At 38.7% G+C, this 20,677-nt stretch overlaps 1 protein-coding gene across 3 annotated transcripts in view; it reads left to right on the top strand.

Moving 5' to 3' along the window:
- LOC141200706 (zinc finger E-box-binding homeobox protein zag-1-like) overlaps window positions 1–19,328 on the top strand; it is a 188,756-nt gene extending 169,428 nt beyond the window's left edge. For 2 of the 3 annotated variants that reach the window (XM_073663321.1, XM_073663319.1), the window contains exons 4-7: window positions 825–930; window positions 3,356–4,527; window positions 8,232–8,376; window positions 11,829–19,328. In XM_073663321.1, the coding sequence (XP_073519422.1) occupies window positions 825–930; window positions 3,356–4,527; window positions 8,232–8,376; window positions 11,829–12,127 (1,722 nt within the window). In that variant the 3' untranslated portion in view covers window positions 12,128–19,328. The remainder of the gene's footprint in view (window positions 1–824; window positions 931–3,355; window positions 4,528–8,231; window positions 8,377–11,828) is intronic. The other variant, XM_073663320.1, reaches the window with a different exon arrangement.
- Window positions 19,329–20,677: the final 1,349 nt, after the last annotated feature.

Raw genomic sequence — 20,677 nt, 5'->3', positions numbered from 1 at the left:
CTCATTAGGCTGGGAAACGTTAAAAACCATCTCTAAATAATTTGGTCTAGTGTCTCTAATTTACTCTTAAAGGGCCCAAGTTTCTGCCAAAAGTCGAGTCCGTACTTCTGTGTTCTGGGATCCCGGCATGCAGAATGGGATACCACAACCCTTCAGAGCCCTCCTCAATTTTAACATTATTGCTGCATATGGGGTCACACCACATACTGAAAGCAAAGGTTCACATACTTTTGCCACTCACAATCATGTAATATTTCAACATTTTCCTCATTAAAAAAATGACAGTCTAATATTTTGACTAATCTGTTTGATTTGATTCTCCTTACCTACATTTAGGATTTGTGTGAAAATCTGATGTAGTTTTAGGATAAATTTATACAGAAACATGGGAAATCCTGAAGGGTTCACAATTCACAAACTTTCAAGCACCACTGTGATGGAATCATTTGGACCTTCTCATGTTTTGTGCAATTAGCCAAACTTATATACAGGACAGAGATTTTTTTTATTTTTCTATCTATCAGCAAGTAGTAATGTGCATGCAGAGAGTGTATTGTAATACTTACTGGTCACCATCTTCGGCCGGTTCCAGCACCACCCCCACATCATATGACCACATTTGTGACCTGCCGAATCACCCAGCATCTGCTGTGTGGACCGGAGGTCCCTTTTAAAATTGTCTCAATGCAGGTCTATGAGACTCAGAACAAGGTTCTCTAGCCTTGTTTCTAATCTCATAGACTTATAGGTAAAATCTGTGATGCAAAAAAAATCCTGTTCAGATGCATTGTATATTTCTTGATGTTAGTTTCTTATCTTTCTAGAGCACAGTAAATAATACAACAGAAAATAGGAAGTTTAAGTGTGTGGAATGTGGAAAAGCATTTAAGTTCAAACATCATTTGAAAGAACACTTTCGTATACATAGTGGTAAGTTCACAGAGTTGCACATTTTCATGCATTCATTGCCCTAAAGGGAATCTGTCAGTAAGATCAATACACCACACCCTCCCAAACTGCATATATGGGCATGCAGGTCACTGAAAGATAAATCTAGCCATACCTTTATATATTCTATCTGTTGCTACATTCCCGAGTAATTAGGATTTTTATTCATGCCCAAATGAGGTGTTAAGTGCTCTGGACAAGACAGAGCACTTCCTGTGCCTCTGCCTCCCAAGGTTGTTTCCCTGCCCAGCAGCAGTCTGTTTAGCTTGATTGATAGTTCACTGCCTGATTTCCTTGTCTGACTCCTGACAAAACATACAGTGATCTAAACAGGTTGGTGCTTGGCGGAGAAACAACTTTTGTAGGCAGAGGCTCAAGAAGATCTCTGTAACACCTAGAGCACTTATCGCCTCATTTGCATATGAATGATAATGCTAAGTAATCTGGAATGCAGTAAAAGATAGACAATATAAATTTGTTAATTGATTCATATTTCAAAGACCTGAATGTCCCTATATTGGTTTAGGGGGAGGCAGTTCATCTTACTGACAAATTCCCTGTAAGGTCTTTCTCATGGGCAAATAATTTTCCTGTAACGATCACAAATTCCTAGTATGCCATATATATTATATATAAAGTGCCCAGCGCATAAGTATGACATATCAGTACAATGTGATTATAAATTGTCTAAATATTGTATACATAGATAAATAAATAAATAAATAAATAAAGGATCCTAGCAGATGCTCTGGGGTCAGTATGTGCTTCACTTGTTACCAACTACCACTTTGGTTCTTCAACTTTAGATAGGCAGACATGTGAGACTATACACATTTTTTACTTTTACCCTAGCTTACAGCAGGGCTAGCTCTCTTTTGATATATGCTCTATTTGGTGATTTATAGTTGATATCTGTATACTGGTACTTTGTGTAACACACTATTTATTTATTTATCTATGTATATATGTTTATAATCACATTGTACTGATATATTATACTTATGCACTGGGCACTTTAAATATAATATATATGGCATACAACGTGAGTAGTACTAACATTTAGATATATAATTACATATTTCTGTATGTGTCTTGACACACTATTCCTACACTATAGCATTCTTGTAACTGTTTACTACTGTTCACTATGATATAGCACGTGCTGAGTCCCTAGTGCTCGCTATTTTGGGCATTCCTTTTTCCTATTTTTTCATCTGTTGTATATTTTGGATGATGAAATAAATATTATATTTTAAGCATTTTGGACTGTGTGTCACATTTGTAGGTATATAAGGTAACTGTGCGGACACATGGTATGTGATGATTATTTTCCTTTTCTTATGTGTTGTTTATTGGCCATTGTAAAGGAACTTTTGCAAATTGCTCCCATAATTTAGGCCACTTTCATACTTCTGATTTTCTCACAGGTGTTTTATCCATGCTTTTTTTTATGGATAGAACTTGTACCCATTATAGCCTATGCCACTGTTCACGTGTAATTTTTTCACAGGGACATGATACTAGTCACAGATAAAATTCCTAAATGCATGTGTTTAAGCTATTGAAAAACTTGGACAAATCATTAATTAATTACATTCTAGTGCTGTCCATTTTTCATTGACTCTTTGCTAGGAGAATCCTGCAAAACCTATATAAGTTTTTGTTTGTTTTTTTCAAATAAGAAAAAGTGATGAAACTCAGATGGCAAAAATGAGACACTGATGAAAATCTGATCCAAAACTCTAATGAAAATTGGTCCATTTTGTCACCGAGAAAAAAAAAAATGGCATGTGAAACCAACCTTACACTGATACACTGATAAAAATGGATGGCTAGGCTTTACGCTTATTATTTATGGGTCACTTGACAATAGTACTAACTACCTGACAATCTTTTTCTCAATTGTATTATTTTTCGCTTATATCTTATAATTATGTCCCTGATGCTTGTCACTTACTTCTAGATGCACTTGTGCTGGGTTTAGGCTTGTAAACTGTCCAACCTGAGAACATGGAGCAGCAATGTAAAAGGGCTAGAAAAGATTAGTATAGAAACAATAGTTACTAATGAAAAAGCAGTGACATGATTCAGACGACTATGCCGATGCCATAAACTGGTGTTCATTGCTGTGTCCGTGGGAATCAGAGCTAAAAGCAACCAGACAGCTAAGGCTAAAGTAAATATGGGCCACCAGTTCTTCAAGCAGGAAATTACCATGTAACCTCTTATGTCTGGGCCAATCTGAACAGACATGAGACGTTACATGTAAGAAATCTTGAGACTTTTGGAAGACATAAGATTAATATTATGCATTTGCAGTACGTTAAAATACATTATCATTAATTTTCTTACATTAGCAGAGTTAAAATCATTTGTCTTGAACAATTTGGTTTATCTGTTTCTGTAGGTGAAAAACCCTATGAATGTTCCAAGTGCAAACGAAGGTTTTCACATTCAGGATCCTACAGCTCTCACTTAAACAACAGGAAATGTTTTCCCTCTAATGACAGTAATTCGATGGTGCCCCCATTAATACATCCATGTTCTCTCCCTGGAGGACTTGCGTTTGGACAAAAATATAGCGATAAAGTCACACTGCAAAATTCCAATGGTAAAAACTGGCTAATATACCATCCAGTTGCTGAACCTTTACCTTCCCCAAATGTCCAGTGGTGTACCCATGATTTCAATGTCTCCCCTGGATCACCTGAGAACATTTCTTTGGATACAGCTTTAAGTTTACATTTGAAAAAGGCGCAAGATCTTTGGCATTTTGGTAATAATTGCTGGAGGAATTTGCAACAAATTAGATTTAACAGATGGCCAGAAGATGATCTTAGACAATGGGACTCTTTAAGGAAACAGGAAATGGACCACCAGGATGCCAGTATCCCTCATTGTGCAAAGTACCAACCAGAAACAATGTTTAGTAGTCAGCACTATGAAACCGATCAAAATACAATGTCTTTATCCCAGTATTCCCAGGACCTGCGAACTAAAACTACAGAAAAGAATTCAGTGATGTATAAAAATACTCCACAAAGATATCCCAGTACTGAGAAGAAGGAAACTGAAAAAGAACAAGAGGCTACAAAAACCATTGAATGTGACAGGTTATTATCTCCTATCTACAAATTGGAAACCTCACAGCCCTGCCATTCAAGTCAATACTGTAGCTCTGAACAAATCAAGTCAATTTCCATTAGAACTGTTCATGAACCACCCAACAGTGCTCCAAAAGACCCCCAAAATGAGCCGCTAGACTTATCTGTTCCAAAAATACGCTCCATTCGAAAAGTGCAGTCACATTTAAGTGAGGAACCCTTGAAATTTGCAAATTATACATTTAGAAGCAAAAGTTCCAGATCAGATTTATTCTCACCTGATAATGAGTCACATCAGGGGTCCCACGATTTGCCATGCCTTTTGCCAGATGTATTGCACAACTTCATTCAGAGTCGTTATCCATTTCTACATATTAACCACAGTTTCAGTGGACTCTCATTCTGCCCCTTCATAAACTGCTTTTATGGAAACCAGCCAAATAGCTTAACAAGATGTGAAGACTCCATACCAACGGTGAGTCAACCACTGGTTCTCTAAAAGGGATACTAACTGCATGTACCTAGGAGCTCATGTGAATTGGCATGCTGCCTGTAGAGTTGTGCACGGAGGCTTTATGTGTTCTCGGTATGCCACTGAAAGAGTGTGCACTACCATAGAGGTTACCTCTGACACTGCCTCTATACAGGTATTTTCGCCTAAAAGCATTGTTTACAAGGGTGAATACTTCCATACATAGTGAGTCAATGGAGCATGTCATACTGTGTTTGCAGAACATACAGAATATGGAAAAAAAAAAAAAACTCTGTAACCTTCAATATGAAATTGCAGGCCTGAGGCAGTTCTGTAAATGCCCTATGTCCTTCTACAGCAGCCCTAATTATTATCAATATTATTATTTATAATTATTATAGCGCCATTTATTCCATGGCGCTTTACACGTGAAAAGGGTTATATATAATAAAAAGAAGTACAATAATCTTGAACAATGCAAGTCACCGACTGGTACAGGAGGAGCGAAGACCCTGCCCGCAAGGGCTCACAGTCTACAAGGAATGGGTGAGGATACAGTAGGTGAGGGTAGAGGTGGTCGTGCAGTGGTATGGTGGAGCGAGAGTTACTGCAGGTTGTAGGCTTGACTGAAGAGGTGGGTCTTCAGGTTCGTTTTGAAGGTTTCCACAGTGTGCGAGAATCTGATATGTTGGGGTAGAAAGTTCCAGAGTAGGGGGGATGCATGTGAGAAATCTTGCATGCGATTGTGGGAAGGGGAGTTAAGAGGAGAGTAGAGAAGGAGATCTTGAGAGGATCAGAGGTTGCGTGCAGGTAAGTACCGGGAGACTAGGTCACAGATGTATGGAGGAGACATGTTGTGGATGGCTTTGTATGCCATGGTTAGGGTTTTGAACTGAAATCTCTGGGCAAACGGGAGCCAGTGAAGAGATTGACAGAGAGCAGAGGCCAGGGAATAGCGGGGGGACAGGTGGATTAGTCGAGCAGCAGAGTTTAGGATGGATTGGAGTGGTGTGAGAGTGTTAGAAGGGAGGCCACAGAGCAGGAGGTTGCAGTAGTCAAGGCAGGAGATGATGAGGACATTCACTAGTGTTTTTGCAGATTCTTGATTAAGGAATGTACGAATGTACCGATCCGAGAAATATTTTTAGTTGGAGTCGGCAGGAAGTGGAAAGGGCTTGTATATGTGGTTTGAAGGAGAGATCAGAGTCAAGGGTTACCCCGAGGCAGCGAGCATGCGAGACTGGGAAGAGTGAGCAGCCCTTGACTTTGATGGATAGGTCTGTTGGGGGCGTTGAGTGCGATGGGGGAAAAATTACAAATTCTGTTTTGTCCATGTTAAGTTGTAGAAAGCGAGCAGAGGAGAAGGATGAAATAGAGGAGAGACATTGTGGGATTCTGGTTAGTAAGGAGGTACTATTGGGTCTAATGAGGTAGATCTGTGTGTCATCCGCATAGAGATGATCCTGAAAGTCATGAGACTCTATGAGCTGTCTCAGGCCAAAGGTGTAGCTAGAGAATAGCAGGGGTCCTAGAATTGAACATTGGGGGACACCGACAATTAGGGGGCGAGATGAGGAGGTGGTGTGTGAGTGGGAGACTCTGAATGACCGGTCTGTTAAGTATGAAGACATCCAAGATAGGGCCAAGTCTGTGATGCCAAGAGATGAGAGACTCTGTAGTAAGAGGGAATGGTCCACTGTGTTGAAAGCAAAGGACAGGTCCAGGAGGAGGAGGACAGACTAGTGTCGATTGGATTTTGCGGTTAGTAGGTCTAATAGGACTATGTGCAAAATTAAGCCCTAATACAGCTAAGTGCATGAGCCCAACATACCATTGGTGCAACCTGTGAAGCTTCACAGGGGCCCAAAAGATAAGGGGATCCACTCCTACCTCCAAAGCAGGTGGAATTGTGCATTATGATGAGTTATTGGACTACAAGGGGTCCATATATCATTCTTGCCCAGGGGCACACTTCTGTCTGTGTCCGCTCCTGTCTAGGGCAATAAACTCAAGTAATTAATATGTCATTGTTAACTAGGAACACATTTTTACAATGAAGAAATGTACAATTTAGAAGGTTAAACCTGATATAAATTACAACCTCTTACCCTACAGTAAGCTTTCACTCTATCTTGGGTTTATTAGAAGTTCAACAGCTTCTCCCTGCAAAAATTAAACCATTCCTTAAATATTAGAACTTCAAAATTAAATAAAAAAACACCCGCGCTGCCACTAACAATAGAAATACTGCGTATGGGTAGACAAGAATCCATGCTCTCCGAGGTGGCAGCGGGCGGTAAGAGTCTATCTGCTCACTCAAAATATTATCAAGAGTAGAAACCGTGATTTGCACAATGTGTCAGGTAATCCACCCCTCTATATTACTGCTCTAGTCATAATCCCAATAAAACATAAATGGGTACAAGCTGATAGCGCTTTGGGATATCGTGCTAGACTGGCCTGGACACCTGCAGACGGTCTGTAAAAGAGAGTGTGATTGATCCATCAGTCGTGGAGAAGAAATCTGTGGTAGAGGGTGGGCATATGGTCAACAATCGTAATGAGATCCAGCATTGAAAGCAACCTGACTGGAAGTGTGTCTTAAAAACAAATGTTTGTGCTGCTTAAGTGACATCACTGAAAACTATGGAGGTCAGCAGAGACCAAAAGGGTCCAACGTGTTTCGGAAAGAAGTGCTGTCCTTCATCAGGTTTCCAGAGTGTCTCCATTTATAGTAGTATGAGCAGATTCCATATGTGATTACCTGATACATTGTGTAGGCACGGGGCATAAACTGAGCCAGTGTAAATATTAGTTCAATTTTAGCACGAAAACCACCACTTTGTTCAAAATCTGATTATGTAGCTGAAAGAGGGTTTTTTTCTTTATTTTCTTTAAGGATAAGTTTACATTGAAACATTCCACTAATTGTCATCCGGTTGTATGGATCTGACAGTAACTCCAATATATATAAATGTGTAATACAGGGTTTGCTGGAATGAATGCATTAAAAGATCATTACTACTGTATATCGCAACTTTTACATAAATTGCTTAACTTTAACAAAGCATTAAAGGGAATCTGTTAGCAGGTTTTTGCTATGTAATCCGAGGGCAGCAGGAGGTAGGGGCTGAGGCAGATTTCAGGGATGTGTCACTTATTAGACTGTGTACTATAGTTTCCATACAATGAATGTTTTATCACCAGGAGATTATCACTGCCGGCACTGATGCTCAAGTGAGCCCTGGTCCATCCACATCCCCTCCTGTGATACACAGACAATGTAAATACAGAGCCTGGTGTGGGCGGGGTTAACTTTTTGAGCTCTGCTACATACTAGATCTAAAAACTCTGATTGTGTCACAACTTCTGCACCCAGTAAACTAAGTGACACATTGCTGGAATCAGGGTCTCTGTTCCTATATTATGATGCTCTCAGATGAAGTAGCAAAAACCTGGTAACAGATTCCCTTTAATTGTATGGTTACTTTGTTGCTATAGTATGATATACTCCTCTGTTAGTACAGTGGTTACACCCTGGAGCTGTGCCCGTGTATGCCCACATACTACCCTGCAACAATACAAGTTGTACATAGTAGGGTTTAGGGTGATGAAGTAGAAGCAGTTCATAGTATATTCATAGCAGTTCACACAGTACGTTACAAAATCATTTCGTAATTCTTGTCTTCAATGCTTGATTCTTGAAGAATGTCTCAGAGGAAGAGAAACAAGTTGCCTGTGTACCACGTAAGAAGACCATGAAAGCCGAGAATGGCTTATACGCCTGTGATCAGTGTAATAAGAGTTTCCAGAAAAGCAGCTCTCTGCTGCGCCACAAATATGAACATACAGGTAAGATCACACACAAGTTATATTTTCTGTACATTTACTCCTGTTAAGTCTATTTAAAAGAAGTCAATGGTCTACAAATATTAATCAGTTTATGCCTGATTTTATTAAAAGCTCAACATGTTGAAAAGTTTCATGTAGAATTGTGTCAAATTTGCACAAAAAAATTCTGCAAACAATTAAACCTTTTATAAACTGGTCTGTTTGGAGGGAGGGCTGAACTGTCTACAGTATGTAACCGCGTGATGTATGGTCACGTTATGTACAGTACAGACCAAAAGTTTGGACACACCTTCTCATTTAAAGATTTTTCTGTATTCTCATGACTTTTAAAATTGTACATTCACACTGAAGTCATCAAAACTATGAATTAACACATGTGGAATTATATACTTAACAAAAAAGTGTGAAACAACTGAAAATATGTCTTATATTCTAGGTTCTTCAAAGTAGCCACCTTTTGCTTTGATGACTGCTTTGCACACTCTTGGCATTCTCTTGATGAGTTTCAAGAGGTAGTCACTGGAACTGGTCTTCCAACAATCTTGAAGGAGTTCCCAGAGATGCTTAGCACTTGTTGGCCCTTTTGCCTTCACTCTGCGGTCCAGCTCACCCCAAACCATCTCGATTGGGTTCAGGTCTGGTGACTGTGGAGGCCAGGTCATCTGGCGTAGCACCCCATCACTCTCCTTCTTGGTCAAATAGCCCTTACACAGCCTGGAGGTGTGTTTGGGGTCATTGTCCTGTTGAAAAATAAATGATGGTCCAATTAAACGCAAACCGGATGGAATAGCATGCCGCTGCAAGATGCTGTGGTAGCCATGCTGGTTCAGTATGCCTTCAATTTTTAATAAATCCCCAACAGTGTCACCAGCAAAGCACCCCCATACCATCACACCTCCTCCTCCTCCATGCTTCACGGTGGGAACCAGGCATGTAGAGTCCATCCGTTCACCTTTTCTGCGTCGCACAAAGACACGGTGGTTGGAACCAAAGATCTCAAATTTGGACTCATCAGACCAAAGCACAGATTTCCACTGGTCTAATGTCCATTCCTTGTTTTCTTTAGCCCAAACAAGTCTCTTCTGCTTGTTGCCTGTCCTTAGCAGTGGTTTCCTAGCAGCTATTTTACCATGAAGGCCTGCTGCACAAAGTCTCCTCTTAACAGTTGTTGTAGAGATATGTCTGCTGCTAGAACTCTGTGTGGCATTGACCTGGTCTCTAATTTGAGCTGCTGTTAACCTGCGATTTCTGAGGCTGGTGACTCGGATAAACTTATCCTCAGAAGCAGAGGTGACTCTTGGTCTTCCATTCCTGGGGCGATCCTCATGTGAGCCAGTTTCTTTGTAGCGCTTGCTGGTTTTTGCAACTGCGCTTGGGGACACATTCAAAGTTTGCCCAATTTTTCGGACTGACTGACCTTCATTTCTTAAAGTAATGATGGTCACTCGTTTTTCTTTACTTAGAATTTGTATTATGGCAAGAAAAAAGCAGCTAACAGTCTATTTAGTAGGACTATCAGCTGTGTATCCACCTGACGTCTGCACAACACAACTGATGGTCCCAACCCCATTTATAAGGCAAGAAATCCCACTTATTAAACCTGACAGGGCACACCTGTGAAGTGAAAACCATTTCAGGTGACTACCTCTTGAAGCTCATCAAGAGAATGCCAAGAGTGTGCAAAGCAGTCATCAAAGCAAAAGGTGGCTACTTTGAAGAACCTAGAATATAAGACATATTTTCAGTTGTTTCACACTTTCTTGATAAGTATATAATTCCACATGTGTTAATTCATAGTTTTGATGCCTTAAGTGTGAATGTACAATTTTCAAAGTCATGAAAATACAGAAAAATCTTTAAATGAGAAGGTGTGTCCAAACTTTTGGTCTGTACAATTAATGTATAATAGCTATATCTGACATACAAACTTCTACACCAAAGCTGAAGGCCTAGGTTACCCCTTCAAGAAATCAATTATTTTATATCACCTGTATAAGATGCATATGATGGAAAAATAACATACTAGTAATTCACCTTTTAAATCCCCGCTGCTCCCTCCACTGCAGAGGACTCCTTAGTTGTCAAAATGAAGTGGTATGTTTAACACTTGACCCTGAAAGCCAATCATTGTTGTAAGCATGGACAACATGTCACCGCTGCAGCCAGTGATTGGTCGGCATGGTCACTTAATATAAAACACATCATCAATGTAGCCGCTGATACTCAGTAGATGGCTGTCAGCCTAACAATTGTTTGGTTAACAGCAGTCTTCTATGCACAGAAACTCTCAGCTGAAGTATACTACGTTTTCTATGAGAGAGACAATGCCAGACTCCTCTGGTAGTGGCCTAGCTCCTGGAGAACAAAATGATCGACTGTCAGAAATCATCATCTGTCTGGAGAAAGTTAAGCAACTGTCAGATGATCCCAATGATATCGGTGGGTTTGGCCAACATTAATCTAATGTGTTTGGGGACCTTAAGCTTTTCTTGAAAGGTCAAAAAAATCCTTTAAAAAAATCTTACGCAATGCATAAGGCTTCTACAGAGGTGCTTGAAAGCTTGTCAATCCTTCAGAATTTTCCATATTTCTACGTAAAATTAACATAAAACTACATCAAATTTTCAGTCCTGAAAGTAGATACAGAAAAAGCTTAAAATATTAGACGTTGTCATTTTTTTTAGAGAGGAAAATGATCGAATATCACTATGTCTCTGTTGGGAAAAGTATGTGAACCTTTAAGATTAGCAGATAATTTGAAAGTGAAATTAGCATCTGGTGTTTTCAATGTAATGGGATGACAATCAGTTATAAATGGGCAACCTGTTTTCTTTTAAAAACAGGGATCTATCAAAGTCTGGACTTGACAAGACATGTTTGTGGAAGTGTGTCATGGCATGAGCAAAGGAGATTTCAGAGGACCTCAGAAGAAGAGTTGTTCATGCTCAGCAGGATGGAAAAGGTTACAAAACTAAGTATGGATTGGTAAAGTCCAACCTCTTTAGAGATGGTGTTGTAACCTTTACAGCCAGATGAGCATCAACAATTTTTCTTCTTTATTTGTGCCATGATACAACGCCACAAACATGTGTTGTCCAGATCAGACTTGAAAATATCACTGTTATTTAATCAAAACAGGTCACCTACTCACATCTGATTGTCATCCTATTGATTTAAAACAGACAAAAATTTCACCTTCAAATTATCTACTAATCCTAAAGGTTCACATATTTTTGCCCCTCACTGACATGCGATATTGGATCATTTTCCTCTATAAAAAATATTTTTGATTTATTGTCTTTATCTACTTTTAGGATTGATGTAAAATCTGATGTAGTTTTTAGTCAAATTTATGCAGAAATATTGAAAACTCTAAGGGGTTCACAAACTTTCAAGCACCACTATATGACTTTGTTCCCTTTAACCATCTAATTTTACTTTATCACATCCAGGAAACAGACCACATCAGTGTGAAATTTGTAACAAGGCCTTCAAGCACAAACATCATCTCATTGAACATTTTCGCCTACACTCAGGAGAAAAGCCATATCGTTGTGATAAATGTGGCAAAAGGTTCTCCCATTCTGGGTCCTTTTCCCAGCATATGAATCATCGCTATTCCTACTGCCATAGAGACACTACATATCTCCAAGAAAATGCTGAAATGACTTGGACAAACACATCTAACCAGTCTGAAAATTTCCAATCATTGCATTCTACTGAAGAGCTGAGGAATGTGGTGCAGACTTGACCATTACCCATAGAATACAAAAGTCAAAGACACTACAGTGTGTCTCTGAGGAAGAGGACCAATCAGTATTAAAAAAAAATCACAAGTATTCAGATTCAGACAGAGCAAAAGTGTCACAAGACCCAATTTGTGAAATTATGAAAAATGGATTTGCCTATTTTCAATATAAATGGAGGATGGGGCCAGCAGGAACCACAGTATGACAATGAATACCATGCTGAAGAAGTCTTCCCACTTCTCAGAATCCAAGTGTTTGAAGTTCTGGAAAGAAATAAGCTTTAATAATGCCCCAAGCTGAAGTGTAATATGAAGCTCCTGGGTACCCCATGCAAAATCTGTAAGACTGGAATCATACTTGCAGTTCTTGTGCCATTTTTTGAACCAAGAAGAAGGAAAAGTATAAAGTAAAGACTGATACTCCTCACTTTTGTATCAACTTCTGTGTTTAGCTCACAAGAATCACATGTCTAATTCCAGTATAACATAGCCCCCACTTAGCAATGTATATTTTAAGACTAGTGTCCTCTTTTGTGACAGAAGGGAATTATGTTCCCTCAGACTCAAGAATTAGGGTGCAATTGCTATCTCTGCACCCCACACAGCTATGCCCCCAGCACTAGCACAGTTTTAGCATAAATTGTCCTTGTATTATTCCAATCTCAACTTTAGTGTGCAAAATAACCACTATTCCTTATGCATATACAGTCATGGCGGAAAGTGTTGACACTCTTGAAATTCTTCCAGAAAATTAAGTATTTCTCCCAGAAAATGATTGCAATTACACATGTTTTGTTAAACACATGTGTATTTCCTTTGTGTGTATTGGAACAACACACAAAAACTGAGAAAAAAAGGCAAATTGGACATAATTTGGCACAAAACTCCAAAAATGGGCTGGACAAAATTGTTGGCACCTTTCCAAAAATGTGGGTAAACTACTTTGTTTCAAGCATGTGATGCTCATTCAAACTCTCCAGCAGCAAGTATCAGGTCTGGGCAATATAAAAATCACACCTGCAAAAAGATAAAAAGGGGAGAAGTTGACTCAATCTTTACATTGTGTGCCACACTAAGCATTGAGAACAGAAAGAGGAGAAGAGAACTGTCTGAGGATTTGAGAACCAAAATTGTTGAACAATATCAACAATCTCAGTGTTACAAGTCCATCTCCAGAGATCTTGATGTTCCTTTGTCCACAGTGCGCAACATAATCAAGAAGTTTACAACCCATGGCTCTGTAGCTAATCTCCCTGGACGTGGATGGCTGGTAAAAATTGATGAAAGGTTGCAACGCAAGATAGTCCAGATGGTGGACAAGCAGCCCCAGAGATGGAGAGATCTTAAAATTGCTGTTAGGAGAAGGCACCCTTCAAATATGAGAGACCTAGATCAGTTTGCAAAATAAGAGTAGTCCAAAATTCCAGTTGAGAGGTGTAAGAAACTTGTTGATGGTTATAGAAAGTGATTACAGTTATTTATTCCAAAGGGTGTGCAACCAAATATTAAGTTGAGAGTGCTACAATTTTGTCCGGACCATTTTTGGGGTCTTGTGTGAAATTATGTCCAATTTGCCTTTTTTCCTCTGTTTTTTTGTGTTGTTCCAATACACACAAAGGAAATAAACATGTGTATAACAAAACATGTGTAATTACAATAATTTTCTGGGAGAAATACTTCATTTTGTGGAACAATTTCAAGGGTGCCACTGCCAACACTTTCGGCCATGACTGTATATACATAGCATATATACATGTATAACATAGCTGTATATACATAACAAACTGGCGCTATTAATTTTTAAATATGTAAATACTTGTTGCTTTTAATTACAGTCTTGATTAGCTGTGTTACTTAAAGGCTATGTACTCCTTTGCACATAATTGTTTGTATTGTTTGTTTGTTTCCTAAATGCAGAGTTAAGTATCTTTCTAAATAGTTTTTAGGATTTTTTTTACTATTTTGCTGCTACAGTGTCTGTAAGTTCTTTATCTAGCTGAATACTTTTGCAAAAAAGTTACAGATCTGCCAGACATCCTGTTTCTAACTCTTTCTGTTCTCACTTTCCCTTCTCTTGCTGTTAGAGATAGTACCAGGGAAGGTGAGGGGATTGTACACAGATTTCTGTATCATAGAGAGAGTACACAGTATCTCAGGGAGGGTAGTAAAAAAGGCTACACTCGAGGAGGAAAGGACAGGAAGAGGAAATAAGTAAGGAAAGAAGCTGTATAATGATAATGAAGAGAGCAGCACTCTACATACAAATATATTTCACATCCAGCCTATATTGCTGGAACAGAAACTCCCACAAGAGAAAAATCTGAAACTTGGATTAGGATGTAAACTGATACGAGTGAGTCCAAACAAGAATGAAGGAATGAAGATTGCAGACTGACACTGTAATTTTATTAATCAAAGGTAACTACTAACATACTGTATGTAAAAAATAATGTTTTCCTTGTCCAAGATGTCCATAGCCTTTAATGTTTGCTTTAAAGTCCAAGGAAGTGTGCAGATATATGCCACACAACCAACACAATATACAATAAATTATATTATATAAAATACTACTGTTCACATAAATACATTTTAGTAAACTATGTCGGATATGTAAAATACTTAAAAAAGGACCTTTCACCAAATTTTTCATGTTGAACTGGATACACAATGCATTAGTGACTGTAGAGCGGAATACATTTTTTACCTTTTAATTTCGACTTTTAGTTACAGAGATATTACTAATGAAAGTATTTGGCACTTAATGAGTTAACTTTTTTAAAATCCAAGTGGGTGTTATTAGACAGTTTTTATTGGGGGCGTGTACTTCTTCTAACTATATGATGTTGACCAATCATAAGCAGGCAACACTCAAAGGAAAGAAGGACAAGCCTCCACCATAGCTTAGAGCAGATTTTTCAGTGTCTGCAATGTAATGATACAGTCCTGATCTTCTGGTCTAACCTTCTGCATGAGTCAGTTATGGGGGAGGGGCAGTGCAGCTGAGTTTAGTTATGTCACATTATAAACCCTTCTATCAGCTTTCCAAATTACTGAGTATGTCAGTAATCACACTTATGTCTGATTTACTGAGGCAACTCGTACTCACTCGGCAGATCAGGGTTGTCATTATATCTCACATAGAAGAATACTGACACATCCCAAGACAGGCAGTATGGGACCAGGGGTAGTACAGCAGAGCTGACAGTGTTAGGAGAGGAGAGCTGATAGATGGGTTTGTAACATGACATAGCTAAACTTAGCTGTGCTTCCCCTGCCCCTACAGGAAACTTATCTGAAAGGTGTTGGTCATTTATGCTTTCTAATCATGCAGGAGGTCAGGCTGTCCATCATTATACAGCTCATATGCTGAGAAATCTGCTCTAAACTATGGTCTGGGCATGTTCTTCTTTACTTTGCTGCCTGCCTATGATTAGTCAGCATCATACAGGGAGAGGAAGTACACACCTCCAGTGCAAACACTAATAACACCTACTGTGACTTAAAAAAGTTTAGTGCCCAATACTTTGATTGCTAATATCTTTTTAATGGAGATATTACATCGTGTGCCAAGTTCAACATGGAAAATTTGGTGAAAGATCCTCTTTAATAACTTACGATATTATAATTTCAACTGGCAAAAAAATATGATGTTTAATCTAACACTAGAAGTAAAACTACTTAATATACATAACATGAAATAATTATATTAAAGGTGTTGTCTAATTTAGAAACTTTAATTTCAAGCACCCTGTCAGAGAGTTCATAGATGTGGGTCCTGAGTACAGAATCCCAACCTATCTAGACCAGGGGTTCACAACCTTTTTTTATCTGAGGGCCAAATTGTCAGATTGAACCAACCTCACAGGTCACAACAAAAATTGGGTGTTAGGGAGTATTACCTTCTGAGGGTATATTGAAAGTATGTGCCATAAATATCTAATAGGTGCTACTGCTATTTTTAGGTCTCCCACTTATCACGAAGATACAAGCCCCCTTCTCTCCAGTCACAATCCAGAAAGGAAGAAACCAAACATTCAGCTTTCTCCATCGTAGTTTAAAGGGTTCTCTGGTGAAAATAAATTGGCACCTATCTACAGGATAGGTGATAACTTGTTGATTGTGGGGATCTTACTGCTGGTACCGGCACTGATAGTCAGAATAGGACATTTTTTCCTTGTTAGAATGGAGCGGCAGGGCGCATGCTGCTCCATTCATTCCCTATGGGGCCGCTAAGCACTGCGCTCCACTTATTCCGGCAGCCCCATGGAGAATGAATGGAGCAGCGGTTGGGCACCCAACCCGCCTCTCCATTTTGTAGCAAGGTTACAAGTGCCCTGTCAGGCATGTTTTGCCTATCGGTGCAGGTCTCAACAGTTGGACCCTCAACTATCATTATTTATCACATATCCTGTGTGAGATGCTGAAACAGTCGAGTGTTTCCCTTCTTCCATAAAGCACAATGAGTATAGCAGCACTTATCCACGGTCACTTCAGCTCATCAAGTCCTTTCAGTGCTATGGTACTCCCATTATGCAAAATATGGGGGTCCCAGAGATGACCACACAGTGCACCATTACTAACTGTCCCTATAGTGCTATCAACCACTCCACTTCTCATTGATATACGAGAAGTTACAACTACTAGACACTGACATGAGACCGCAGGTTGTGCACCCCTGGTCTAGACTAACTATTTCTTGTAAGTCATAATAAACTGGACCTGTTAGGAATACGTCATGATTCATCATGTTTTACTGGATTTCTGAAGCTAACATTGTATGAAAGACTCCCCAGTTTGATCTAGATGATCTTTCTTCCTGGGAACCAGTTGTCTTGTCTCTCTAAATATATAAAGCACAGGGATTTTCTCATTTTCGAAATTTATGGCAGATTGAAAGGATATTGACATGGGTTTACCGCGACAGAGAGGGGCCAGAAGACTGTGGTGTCTGATTTCCTGTACTCCTACAGTGATTAGAAGCACTTCACCATCATATTAAACAGTGCAGGCTTCTGCTAGCAGAATTAACAGATTAATTTGTTCAGTTCAGAGCTCCTGGAGCTTTCCTGTTTTGATGGTCTCAGCTGTTCAGTGTTGGCCACTCCCCTCTGCTATATATACTTGCCTCTGGCAATCAGGGATTTCCAATGTTAGTTCATACTGCCTGGTTCTGGAGTTGGAGGTGGTAGTTGTTGGAAGTGGCATTTGGAGAGTTGTTCAGAAGACTGTTGCATTGTGTTAGTCTGTGTGCATGTCCTCATCCTCTCCTATTTGGTTTCTCCTTCCTTAACTGCCCAGTGAGTGCATTTTTGTATGATTGGTACTTCTATTTAACCCTGTCTGTCTTCCCTTGATTGTCAGGTTGGTGTATTCTTATACACTTCCCTGAGTGGGGGAGGACACAGAGAAGGGTTGAAATAGGAGCACAGCAAAGCATATGGCCCCAGCATCTTCACCATTAGAAGTAATTCAGGGAGCAGGAAGAGACTTGGGCGCTCCCTAGCATGAGTGATAGGGAAGAAGCCCCTAGTCCCGGGAAATCCTGCTACAGATATGCAACAAATGTGTTATAAATACATTTGCCACTTCTGAGACCCACACATATCCCAAGACCAGGATTTGTGCAGGTGTAGTTCGTAAGTGTATAGCACACGATTAAAATGTTTCATGTATATATTCTCTTTTGCTTCATGAATATTGTGTATACTTAACTATATGTATGCATTTCTAGATCTATCTATAGAGATAATCTTGGCATAGTTCATCTTGGGTCGAAAAGTTGTTGAAAAAATATCTGTTAATCACTTTTCAGTGGAACAAAATAAAAATTTTTAAACATACTTATATACATGTTAACTTTAATTGGGAAGTGGAATTTTCTATGTTATGGTCAGTTGCCCTTTTTACAAATGGCAAACGTTGAATAGCAGAGCAGACTTACCGATTAATATCCAAAGGTCGGTGACATTTTGAAAAGTATCATTGATGAAGGTCTGGACCAGTTGCATTGGAAAGAAAACAAATGTTAGCCACCATTGACTGGGAAACCTTTACTGCATTTTTTGTTGAGGAACGAAGAGAAACTTTTCTTCATGGCCCTGTATTATCTATGTATGCAACATGATATGAATGCTAAAATGTATACCTTTTATATTCGTGTAGAATCAATTTTAATAGGCGGTAAAGCCAATTTTTGAGTTCCTATGAATGGAATTTCTAAATTGTCCATCATCCCAGTGAAGTAGACATTGACCTACTAGTTTTTTGTAGAGTTTTTAGTGTTTTGCACCTTTCTTTGTTTACACCAAGCTTAGACGTTGTGCCTTTTTCAAAGTCTATTGTGTATTCTGTATACCAGCTTTTTCTTTTGTAAAATTTCTCAAAAAATTGCACAAACATGCAACTTTTTGTCATTAAAAAGTCACAGAAGCAGTTAGTCCGAAAAAAAGCAAAAAAAACAATTTTGCCTTAACGTAAAATTTATGAACCACATGCACCATTTTGATTAATTTGGGGCAAAAAAAATCAGCAAATATCATATGACAAAAAAAAAATTGACTTGAAAAAAAAAAAACAATCCAAATGAATTGTGCCCAAAGTTCTAAATGGGTGTAAATTGTTTTTCATGTTTTTTATACATAAGATTTTGATTAATACTATTATTTAAGTATCTTATATCACATTTAACATTTATGTAGAATATCTATGTATTGTAACATTTACCAGAAGAAACTACTTCATATATATATATATATATATAAATATATATATATATATATATATATGTATACTATTCTATATATACTACACACGTAGGTCAATTTTCTGATGTTTCATGACTCTCTGATGTCAAACAAAATCTTGTACTTGTTCATAAATGCAATCTGTTTCTAATTGTATCATACATATGTAATTACCATGACACTTTTGTGTTTTTGCAGATATACAGTGTTTAAGAACTATTTTATTACATATAGAAAATCATTGCACATACACATATTCACCAATAATGATAATAAAACAACTTTATCTTTTATAGCAAATAAAAGTAACACAATAACACATTTCTTTGTGCCACCAAAGACTCAAACCTGAGGTGTAAATTATCATATAAATAGATGATCCTGTTGTTAATATACAAATACAAACTGTTATTAACACATGTACTCAGTATATTAATAAACTATTTTTTCTTGTTATTTTGTTGTGCGGTCTCTGATTGCTTCTGCTGGCAGAACTTGCCCTATGAATAAAATCCAAATCATCCCTAGGCCATTTTCAGCTCTAAATATTCTAGATAAACTGAAATTATATTTTTATTCATGTTTATTCGATATGAAAGATATTTAATCCATGATCAAATATGAATATAATTCCAAATAATTTGCTGCAAATTTGTCAGGCATTATTGCAAAATATGGTAAATGCAGCAGTATTAATATGGACAACTATAGGACATACTAAGGATTGAAAGACAGATAGTATAATGTACGGCTCAAGAATAGCTGCATTTATTGGCTTTATAATTAAAAAAACTTTAAATATGGAACTAATCTGGACATGAGACATGGTTATTACAAGTAGCTGCAGCCCTCAGACTACAATGCTATGCAGATCATGATTTAAAGGGTTGGTCCATCTCAGGCCATATATCCACTATTGAGACCAACAACTATTTGTATTTATTTTACTCATTTACATAGCGCCATTAATTCCACAGCACACTACAGACATCTTCTTCAGTGTCCTCCTTATGGTTCACAATCTAGATTCCCTATCAGTATGTCTTTGGAGTGTAGGTAGAAACTGGAGAACCCGGAGGAAACCCACACAAACACAGGGAGAACATACAAACTCCTTGCAGATATTGTCCTTGGTGGGATTTGAACCTATGACCGCAAGGGCAGCATGGCTATAGGGCTATAGGGGTAACCACTTAGCCACCATGCTTGATGTTTCAAGAACAGGACACTGCTGCACGCTGTCCAGGCTGGAAACGTGGCAATGATTATTCATTTATAAGAGAAAATTGCAGAACAAGGACACTGCAACTCTCAGAACCACCGTATAAATGAATACAGAGAGCCGTGCATGTATAGTCATCTCTCCACTAATAGCAGGGCAATGGCACACCAGCATTGGGACCCACATCTACAGTACATTTATGGAATATCCTGTTGATATGCCATCAATGTTCAGAATTGGAAGCGCCCTCTAAGGTGGCCACATATTGTATATCAGATGCAGAATTGTTGAACCTGACAATGTTTATAGTATGGCTGACCTTCTAATGTATATGGTGGTGTTCTGACGTATGTCATCGGGAAAGTGTTGGACTGGTTGAACTTCAGCGTTTATGATTTATGGATCTGATGGGAGATATTCCTGCACCAGGGGTTTCCAGCAGTGACTTCCCGACTGAAAACACATGCACCCCTGGTTGAGCATACATATGTATGGGGGTGGTCAGGAGGAATAGCTGCTGCTGGAACAAGTCCCTAAGTATATGTCACGGGTGTGTCAGAGGTGACAGATAGTCGCCCTGTAGTTGGT

This window comes from Phyllobates terribilis, unplaced genomic scaffold (genome assembly GCF_046119375.1).
Source record: "Phyllobates terribilis strain yellow unplaced genomic scaffold, ASM4611937v1 Scaffold_2__4_contigs__length_985480577, whole genome shotgun sequence".
NCBI classification, from domain to species: domain Eukaryota; kingdom Metazoa; phylum Chordata; class Amphibia; order Anura; family Dendrobatidae; genus Phyllobates; species Phyllobates terribilis.
Note: the sequence above shows the minus strand (reverse complement) of the source record. Positions and strands in the feature narration are given on the sequence as shown.